This window comes from Alosa pseudoharengus, unplaced genomic scaffold (assembly GCF_046254945.1).
Source record: "Alosa pseudoharengus isolate Yale_2024_CS ecotype anadromous, Long Island Sound unplaced genomic scaffold, YU_APseudo_1.1 YU_APseudo_1.1_scf_3, whole genome shotgun sequence".
Taxonomy (NCBI): Eukaryota; Metazoa; Chordata; class Actinopteri; order Clupeiformes; family Clupeidae; genus Alosa; species Alosa pseudoharengus.
Genome location: NW_027468718.1, coordinates 32,109,549 through 32,120,326, shown reverse-complemented (window position 1 = coordinate 32,120,326; position 10,778 = coordinate 32,109,549). Strand labels below are relative to the sequence as shown.

The following is a 10,778-nucleotide window of genomic DNA, read 5'->3' as shown; positions in this document are numbered from 1 at the left end:
TTCTCTTTCTTTCATTCATATCATGCATTAAGAGCTAAATTAGCATAGAAATGGAAAAGTCAAGAGGTAGAATTACTATAGGCCTAAAATATTGCCTGCTCGTTTCCATTCATGAGATTTGCACAGGATAATGAATAAAGTGTGTGCCTTGGAGGTTGGCATGAGTCAAATTAAACAAATTCAGCAATACTCCGTCAGTGGAAAATTTGGCAATAATGGATTATACTGTAGGTAATGCAACCCCAGTATCATAAGAGATTACTTGGCATGCCAAACCATGTAAACACATCAAGGCACATGCAGGATCCTACAATGTCCAGAAATGTAACCATGTCATGCTATCATATTTCATCATTTGTATGACATGTAAGAGAGCTTAATATTAGTATCATCATTTCATCATTTGTATGACATGTAAGAGAGCTTAATATCGGCTGACATGGCTGAAAGCAGAGACTGCATACTAGATGCAACAGATATTGGAAATATGAGACTAACAAATCATTGACACCAACTGGCATAGTTGATAAGAGTATATACTGTATGTGCTAACATATTTATGTCATTGTTATGTCTGTTCTATGGCATTGGGTTAAAGTTAAGTTTTACTGAATTATATTTAGGGAACAGTGCAATTTGACATATTCTATTCTATTCTTCCTGTCATGTGGGAAAACCAGGAAATGAAACAACGATAACACTTTATAGTAACTACACACAATTCATCATTTATTAAGCATCTGTAAATAATTAGTAAATGGTTTGTTCATCATGTGTAAAGTATTGTTCATTAATTATCATCAGTAAAGCATGTGTACACGCAGTTATAAATAGTTTGTTCATAGTGATAAGCCGATATCTTAAATATGTTAATAAATTGTTTTTAATACTTAATAAATGATGCAATAATAATTTGTTAATGAAGTAATGTTTCCATTATGTAACACATTATGTAATGAAGCAAGCGTGTGTGTGTGTGTGTGTGTGTGTGTGTGTGTGTGTGTGTGTGTGTGTATGCATGTGACAGAAAAAATGGTAGGGGCTTTCATAGTAATTCACCATATTGCTTGCCTTAAAAAGCAGCTTCATTAATCTTCTAGCAAAGACATACAACATTTGTGCTATTCAAATACATGCCCTCTCTCCCAGTCAGTCTATCACACTGTCTGTTCTTTCATGTTTCCATCAACCTCTCCTACCCCTTTAATAACCTCTCCACATTACTGGCAGAAAGAAAGGAGAAAAAAAGAAGAAAAAGACCTATTATCGGACAAAAAAAACTATTATCGCAAACTCACCATGAACTCAAGCAACACTGTTTTTGCTGATGTAACAGTGACTGCAAGCTGTGGATCTCCAGGCTGGGTGAATGGGTTGTGTGGTTTATTTGGTCCCTTGACTGTGTGTGAATATCTTATATGTAAGTGTGAAGTATGACTGGACATGACCAATATCAAGTGACTGCATTACATTTTTTGTTAAGAATATGCCTGGGGTCTGGAAAAGAGAACACGACAGCGAATGAAACAGAGAGAGAAAGAGAGAGAGATGCCACACAGACAAACTGTTAACAGAATCTGTTTAATCTCTATTGTACATACTCACTCTTACACATCAGTGGAATTAAATACTCAAAGGGCATTTTAGGAAAAGTGTGTATGTGTGTCTATGTGTGTGTGCATGTGCGCGTCTCTGTGTGTGTGCACTCTATGTTGTGTTTGGCAAGCACCGATGTGCACTTACAATTTTGATTGTAAGCTAAGCCACCAAGCCCAGGCATGCTAATCAGTGAAGTGGGAGGACATTTTATACATGGCCTTTTTACATTTTCAGATTCCTGTCTCTGATGCTGAGGAAAGAGCAGTGTAACATAAGAGCTCCTGTGATGGGGAGAAGGAAGGCTTATTTTGCAGTGAACACTTTAAGCTGTTTTCACCAGATGGCTGTACTGCTTTGAGCACTACAAATAGACTTCAGCAAAGTTATTGTGTGCCTGTTCGAGTGTGTGCTTTACATTGAGTAAACATGTTGAAGAACATGAATACCTGTTCAAGTGTGTATTTTTACATTGAGTACTTTTACATTGTGTACCTTTACTGAGTGAATCTACAGTTCTGTATTTGCCCCTTTACTCCTCATTTCTAAAATCTATCGAAGAATTATTTTTATATGACCACCAACCACATACATACATACTGTATCTGCATGTCTCTTTTGCAAGAATGGAAGGGGCATGCATGCAGAGACATTGAGGGTGGGTTCAGTTCAAGGGTGGATAGGTGATATTTTGGATTGCAGTTTTTCATTTTGGCATAGATGTGAGTTGTTTATCTCCAAGTGCTATGTCTTATTTAGCTGTGTGTGGAGTTTTGACATAATGAGCCAAATTCTGCAAAAAGTGTGTAAGCAATAGGCAAAACAATGGTAACCTACTCTTTACAGTTTTTCTCGATTGTTTACACACATTTTCTGAAAGCATGCCTCATACTCTCAGAACTCTACACACAAATCAAAAAACACACAAACAATGGGCAAAACCCCTCAATTCTCCTGCAAAATGAAACTTTACATTCAAAACAATGTTATTTCTACTCAAAATGTTTTTTTTTTCCAAATGACACACACAAACCATCACATGAACAGGCATTTATAAGAACCAGTTGAACACTGACATGCTCAATGTAAAACACTATGATGAATGTAAGTGCACTTCTTCTCCATTCATCATAATGACATAGGCTTTTTTTAATTAGTGTTACACTTACTACAGACAGTACATTTATAAGTGTGTTGTAAAATATTTGATAATATTGTTTTTTATACTCGGAACACACAAATGCACAGTAACAAATATACAGGGCTTTGAACCAGAATTATTTCCCAATTGGTTCGTTCCGAACAGAAACAGTATTTTAACGTTTCCGGTTCAACCCTAAAATTGACGTTCCTGAACCGGTTAGAACAAAAAAATAAAGTTCCCGAACCGGTTAATAACGTTCCATGTCAGCTGCGGGACATAGAAATAAGTAGGCTGATCATTAGGACTTTAAAATGATATTGTTAGTCTACATAATTTTCTTGTAAAGTCTCTGTCCTGTCATCAAACATTAAAAAATCACTATAGGCTACATTATGTAAGCAGCATAACTAATTCTGACATGCCTACATTTTTTTCAGTATTATAGCCTACATGAAGACAAGGAACATTTCTGCCATGTCGTTTATTGGCAAACAACTGAACACATATCCATTATAATTTTTACATAGCTCAATTGGTGCAAAGGACAAATAGGGCAGGCTACATAGCTGTCATTGACAACTTGACCAAAACCAGAGCCCAATCAGTGCATTTGTTTCTTTTGTGTCATCAATCAATATTTAACCACCAAGCATTACAGAAGCATCACTGTAGTTATTACATCCATCCAAAATTCTGTGCAACTCACATAGCTAAATCTGTGCAAATAACTGAAATATGGTAGGCTACATAGCTGCCATTGTGAACATCAATTGGCCAAACCTGGTCAGTGCATTTGTGTCTCTTTATGTCATCAGACAATACAAAACCACAATGGTGTGTACATTGCTGCCATTGTGAATATCACACTTATAAATGCCTAAAACCATGCCAGGGCCCAGAGGGAAATGAAAAATAATTCTGCCTGTACAGCGGCAAGCTTCTCTATTACATTTCTCTCGATGAGTGAACGACCGGAAGTGAACCTTACACTGTAAAAAAAAACCTGTCGTTTTTACAGGAAAACGCTGGCAGCTGTGGTTACCAGAGTATTCCTTGAAAAAATACAGCAGCAGTAAATAACTTTACTGACAAAATATGTAAATTGATTTACAATGAATGAATGAACGGATGAATCCCATTAAAACTGTTAAGTCTACAATGTTTTTTGTTAATTTCGCATAACTGTGATGTATATAAATAGACCATTCCCTGTATTTTTCACATGTGATAATTGCTTATTGTGCATCAATAAATGATACAATTTACAGGAAAATATAAAACAAAGAAATAGTTTAAAATGGTAGTGCAACAGTAAAACTTTGCATTTTAAATGGAGTTGTTCTCTATATTATACATAAAATCTATTCATAATATGCTATATTTTTATGTTTTAATAATCAAGTTATAATGTAAAATTTACTTGCAAAATGAATTCTAAGCCTACACCAAAACATGTAAATACACAGCTTGAGAAAAGATAAGAGGAAAATGTCACTTTTGGGAATTTTATTTAACAGCCATCGTCAATAGTTGTAAACAATTGGATGCATTTTTTTAACATATACAACATGCAAAGAAGCTACATGTAATGTCAGCTCGACTGAATCAATTAACAAAGTTTAAGTGCCAGGCGCACAACAACAGCCCACACTCTCCCTGTCTGGAATGTTCCACAGTATGCCATAAAACAATTGGATGCGTTTTCTTTTCAACGTATACAAACATGCAAAGAACCTACATGTAATGGTTCTTTTAACTATGACTGAATCCAAGTTGAAATAATCCAGAAGACAAGCCTCTCTAAATCTGGATATTAACCTCTTTAAATCTGAACATATTTCTGTCACACAAAGTTTAAGTGCCAGGTGCATAACAACAACACCACACTCTCTCTTCCTGTCTGGAATGTTCCACAGTGTGGCATAAAACTTATCTCCATGGAGACAATCAGGTGATGCCAACAGGCCAAATTACAGATCAGATCTGTGGAGAGGTGAGCCCCCTCACAGTTTGTTAAGGTATTTTTTGCAATAAAAACAGCTCTAATTGAATAAATGAAAGGTAAATAAGTTTTATACCATACTGTGGAACATTCCTGCAAAGTATAACCTCTTCATGAAACAAGATGGCAGACCCTCTACCAGAAAAAGTTACATAGTGCACCTTGAAGACTTTAAAATAAAACTTACATATTGTGCCTTAATTACCATAATACACATCATGGATTTAAACAGAGCAAAGACTAACAGTACCTCTTCTCAAACAAACAGTCAGAGTCCACAGAAAGAGTCCATATTTAGGCACACCACTCGTGATCAGTGTTGCCAACTCTCGCGAGACAAATAAGCAACTCTCACCTCAAAAAGAAGCCCAAAAGAAGCCCAATGCCTAAAAAGGTGCCCCAAAGCCGCTGTAACCTGCCACAGCCTAAACAGCATAGACTATTTGTATAATGAGTGAAACAATTACTTTTCCAAAGCCAAAACGTACTTTATTTTTCAAGTTTTACCAAACAGAAATCTAAAAATCATTGTACAAGACACACATTTGTGTGTGTGTGTATGTGGAGAGAGAGAGACAGAGAGAGAGGTATGTGTGTGTGTGTGTGGGGGGGGGGGGGGCAGAGAGACAGAGGTTTTTAAAGATAAAATATAAGATATAATATAAAAATAAAGCATATTTTAATAATAATAAAGAGAGATGTTTTTATAAATAAAATAAATAACATCAAATATCAAAGCAATATTCTGCCACAAAATGTGTGCACAGCATGTGTGTGCCTGACAGCATGACATGTGTGGGCCTGACAGCATGATGCAGGATCTGATATCACCAAGTAACTAACAGTCCAGGATCAATAACGAAGTTATTTGCCCTGGATTAACATTACAACCAACCAATCAGTGGCAAGTTTGGATTGTGATGTCATTAAAAGTGCGACGTGAAGGTGAAAAAAACAGGCTCCCGCCAATTTCAAATTTCAGAGCTACTTAGCCATCGCAGACAAGTGGATTCTTCACTGTGTGATTCTTTACAATCGTGCCTTACAGGTAAGATAGCCTATTTCCAAGAGTTTTAAGCACTAATTTGGGGGGCATGGGTTGCATTTGTAATGGGGGGAAGTGTAATGTCTGACATTAGGTTATATGATGTCAAAACCATTATAGAGTTAATGTGTCTAAAAACAATCTAATAATGATATCTAGCATAACTAGGTAGTGTGCTAGCTGTTATACAATTGGAAAAAATTGAGTTACCAAGTCTGATATTGATAAGAAATAAAATATTAGTGCCCAGTTATATCTCTTAACATGATGGAATGTCTGTCATTAGGCTGTAAGCACTTTGATCCTATGAAAAACAGGCTACCTAGCATGACCAGCTAGTGCAATAGCAGACTTGTGGTGGTATGAACTAGCCTAAAGGTAGCTTACTACTAAAATGTTCAAGCTAAGCCAGTGTGAGTCTGTAGACATGTTTGCATAAATAACATTACAGACAAAACTCCTTAGCAATGTGTGTTTTAATCAAACGTTATGGCATTAGCAACGCATATATGCATATGCGATGCTACAATTAGCTGCAAGTCTCCTGCCTCACATGAAAGTGGTGGTGTTGGGGGGCAATTTATTTCTGACAGACAGAAATGCCACACCTTCATTGATAGCAGTGGAGGTGATGAAAGTGAATTTGAATTGAAACAGATAAGCAATTAAAAATAAAGCGTTAGTCCAGGGGGCATCACAGAATCACATTTATCCTGTGGTATCGCAAAATGTTAGCCCAGGACCATCACAGAGTGACATTCATCCTGGACTGTTGTTTATTGTTAGTCCTGGACAATCACAGCCACAGTCATTCTATGCTGTCATTAAGTGTTGATCCAGGACCATCACAGCATTACATTGATCCTGGACTGTTGTTTATTGTTAGTCCTGGACAATCACAGCCACAGTTATTCTATGCTGTCATTAAGTGTTGATCCAGGACCATCACAGAGTGACATTCATCCTGGACTATTGTTTATTGTTAGTCCTGGACAATTACAGCCACAGTTATTCTATGCTGTCATTAAGTGTTGATCCAGGACCATCACAGCATTACATTGATCCTGGACTGTTGTTTATTGTTAGTCCTGGACAATCACAGCCACAGTTATTCTATGCTGTCATTACGTGTTGATCCAGGGCCATCTCAGAGTGACATTAATCCTGGACTGTTGTTTATTGTTAGTCCTGGACAATTACAGCCACAGTTATTCTATGCTGTCATTAAGTGTTGATCCAGGACCATCACAGAGTGACATTCATCCTGGACTGTTGTTTATTGTTAGTCCTGGACAATCACAGCCACAGTTATTCTATGCTGTCATTAAGTGTTGATCCAGGACCATCACAGAGTGACATTCATCCTGGACTGTTGTTTATTGTTAGTCCTGGACAATCACACCCACAGTTAATCTTTGCTGTCATTAAGTGTTGATCCAGGACCACCAGCATTACATTTATCCTGGACTGTCATAGAGCGTTTGTAAAGTCAAGGTCATTTTTATTCTTGACCTTCGTGCAAGATTATGCACCGTTATGCCATATTTTTACCTTCATGAAGGCAATTTGATGGTAAACAAACTTGTCATAGGCGAATTGTTCACCTAGCATAGCTGTACAGCATAGGCCTAGTGGGTCCCTACCGAGAAACCAGCTGTGCAACTTCCAAAACCAGTGCCCCGCCAAATCTAGCAAGAATCGTAAAACATACCTTGTCAGTATATAAAGCTCTTTGGAGATAGTTTTTGCCTGTAGTTAATCCTTCACCTCCACAACAAAAGCATTTGCATTGTGTAGGGAGGGATATATGTCGGAAGAACTTTGCTATTTACAGTAGCAGAGTAACATATAAATGCATTGTGACTCTAGAGGGAACTATACAGTCTGTAAAGATACCTAAACCTGAATAGTGTACATTTAAGTGGTAGCCCAGGACAATCACAGCATTACAGTCCCAGAGTAATTGCTGCCATTAAATCATAACTCTGGCATTATGCGATCTATAGCCCTGTTGTTCAAGGTCACAAGTGCTGTCTATATAGCAAAAACTACATTTTTCCAGCACCTAAAGCTAACCTATCAGGGCACTTGGCTTAAGTTTGGTTAATTTCAAATGCCCAGTTAGGTTAGTTTTAGCTGCTGGGTTATTTATTAACTGTATAATGGAAAGTATTGTGAGTAAAGTCTGTGGAGGTTAAAAGCATGTGTTATTTTCTTTCAGAGATGGAGGATATTATTAAAAAAGCAGTTATCAATGAAGAGAAAGGAAAAGGTGGATCCAGGAAAGCTAAACTAGATGTTTGTGTCATACCACGTCAACAGAAAGATATTCATACCATTGTAATGGGCAAACTGAAAAACCTGGATGGACAATACAGCACATTCAATTGCACCTCAAAGAAAGACCAGGAAAAAAATTATTTCAAATTTAATTGTCTTCGGTTTGGACATCCAAAGCCGAAAAGTTACCGATCTGTAGGCTGCAAGGCTTATGTCTCATTCAAAGTCAGCACTTATTGGGAAGGTTACACAGTAATTGTACAGCGTGTATATGACCACCATACTAACCATAGCACCAGCGATCCTGGGGATGTACACTCAAACTGTATGGCCCCTGAGCTGAAAATTAAAATAGAAGAGCTCCTTTCCCTTGGAACAAAACCAGACATAATATTAACCGAGTGTCACAAGTGGGCCAGAAATCAAGGACACAGTAACGTTCATGATAGAATGTACTTTGTCACTCCACGTGATATTGACAATGTGAGAACAACTGTCACGAGAAGGAAACACTTCAATTCTAATGACAACCAGAGTGTTGAATGTTTATTGACTGGGGCAATGCAAGAGCATGTGTTATTTTACCAGCCATACACGTCATATCAGGAGCTGATTATTCTTCTTCAGACACCGATGATGAAGTCAAACTTAGATAAATATGGAAAGCAGCTTGTGTTTGTGGACACCACTCACTGTGTCAATCAGTATGACTTTCCTCTGCTCACACTCCTTGTAAGGGATGATCATGGACGAGGAGTTCCGGTGGCATATGCCATTGTTAGCAACGAATGCCAAAACACTCTGGAGAAAGCTCTTGCACAACTGAGGAAGCAGTTCTTGTGCCCTCCAAGGTAAACCGAAATCAGTGTTTTGTTTTATGTGTGCATGTTGCAATTGTGTGACGGTTCTCGTGTCAATGACCTGGCTCATGCCTCTCTAGTATCTTTACTAATCTAAAAACGTAAGCCTGTTGGGCACATCTTTACATTGGCTGTGTATGGTGTCCAAGTTCATTTTTTTTTAAAATTTATACTGTATTGGAACCTACACCCCCACCATGCACTGAGTTTTGGTCACACCCATTTTGCCATAACCTTCCTTTTAGGGCATTCATGGTTGACAAGGACTATGCTGAAATCAATGCATTATCAAGTACTTTCCCAGAGTCTGCCATCCTTTTGTGCTGGTATCACGTCTTGCAGGTAGATCATTTTTAAGTCCACTGCATATTGCAATAGCTTTTCTTTACACTCTCAGATTTAGTCAGTGTCCTCCATTGTTTAATTGTTTCCCTTAATCAACAGGCAGTTGAAAGATGGCTATCCAAAACGGACTCTAGTGTGCATGGACCCTCCAATGTTAAGATCAGAGATTGCATAATATCTTTTTTTTGCAAACTCAAGGCTTGTAAAACTGTAAGTGTATTGTAAGTAGGTCTGTGCATGCGTGGACTTGATAATATAGGCATTACTATGGTGAAGTAGGCTATAGCGATATGTTGTGAGTTGAAATTCTAGGCATGTTTTAGGTGTACTGTACATAGCTTATTTGTAGTATTTTGACATATCTTCATCATGTTACAGCATACTACATCCACTAATGTATTTGAAAATGATGTGATTCATGTACCATGTAAACTTGTGTTTTTCATATTTCTTGGAGGTTGCTGAATACAAAGCCACATCAGAGAAGTTCTGTCATGAATTTAAACAGTACCCAGCTGTGTGCCATTACTTCAAAAGGCACTGGGAGGATATTGGGCACATGTGGTCAAATTATGGACGTTGCTTCAACCACTTGGATTCGGAAACGAATAATGTGATTGAACGGTAAAAATGTCATTTTTGCCCAACCTTACATGCTATACATACTAAGTTATTAGCCATACATATCCTACTGTGTATTTAACAGGTGTCTAGCATTGATAGCAATCAGTATAATTATTGTTTTATAAATATTGTTCTTCAGATTTTTCCACAGGCTGAAGTACCAGTTTCTCGGCGGCTCCAGAAACAGGCGCATCGATGACCTCATTCAAGTGCTTCTGGGAAAAGCTGAGGATTACTTTACAATCATCCAAAATTTGCAATTTGCTGGACGTATAAAGAATAAATGCACATTCATTCATTGTACTTGTTGTTGAAAAAAACAGAGGATTTGATCAAAGTAATTCTGACACTCTGTATGTCCCATTGCCAACCACTGGAAGCACTACAATTGGCAATCTAATCACAGAGAAATCAGTGCAAAGTCATTCAGACAGTGCAGATGTCCCTGGGCCAACCATATGTAGCACTAGTACTATGGATAATCTAAACACAGATAAATTGGTGCAAAGCAATTCAGACAGTGCAGGAGTTTCTGTGCCAACCATGGGGAGCAGTACTACTGAGTTGACAAGTGTTGAAAAATTAATGAATGTCACGCGGATTGTTAGCTGTTGGACAAACATTCCCAATCGCATTGAAGATATGATAGACAGACTACATAGCCATGTTGTACAGGCAGAGAGTCAAGGTCACATCAATGTCCCATATCCCATTAATGTTGTTGACAGAACCCTTAAAATCAGACCATTATTTCCAAGTCGAAAAGGTACTATGGGTTCAGGCACTTTGTCTTGCAAAGCTGAAACACCAGCGAAGACAGTGGAAACCCCTGATTACCCTCTCAAAAAGCGATTGAGAAGCTCAACATTTAAACATAAACGC

At 37.7% G+C, this 10,778-nt stretch overlaps 1 protein-coding gene across 2 annotated transcripts; it reads left to right on the top strand.

Moving 5' to 3' along the window:
- The first annotated feature begins 5,580 nt into the window (after positions 1–5,580).
- On the top strand, positions 5,581–10,221 carry LOC143099731 (uncharacterized). Of its 2 annotated transcripts, XM_076262655.1 has the most exons (6): positions 5,581–5,790; positions 8,009–8,918; positions 9,173–9,269; positions 9,372–9,482; positions 9,730–9,896; positions 10,036–10,221. In XM_076262655.1, exons 2-6 carry the CDS (start codon positions 8,011–8,013, stop codon positions 10,208–10,210), a joined length of 1,458 nt encoding a protein of 485 aa, XP_076118770.1. In that variant the 5' UTR covers positions 5,581–5,790; positions 8,009–8,010; the 3' UTR covers positions 10,211–10,221. The 2 variants fall into 2 exon arrangements, with proteins under 2 accessions (XP_076118770.1, XP_076118769.1); XM_076262654.1 differs by having other exon boundaries at positions 5,581–8,918.
- The last annotated feature ends 557 nt before the right edge of the window (positions 10,222–10,778 follow it).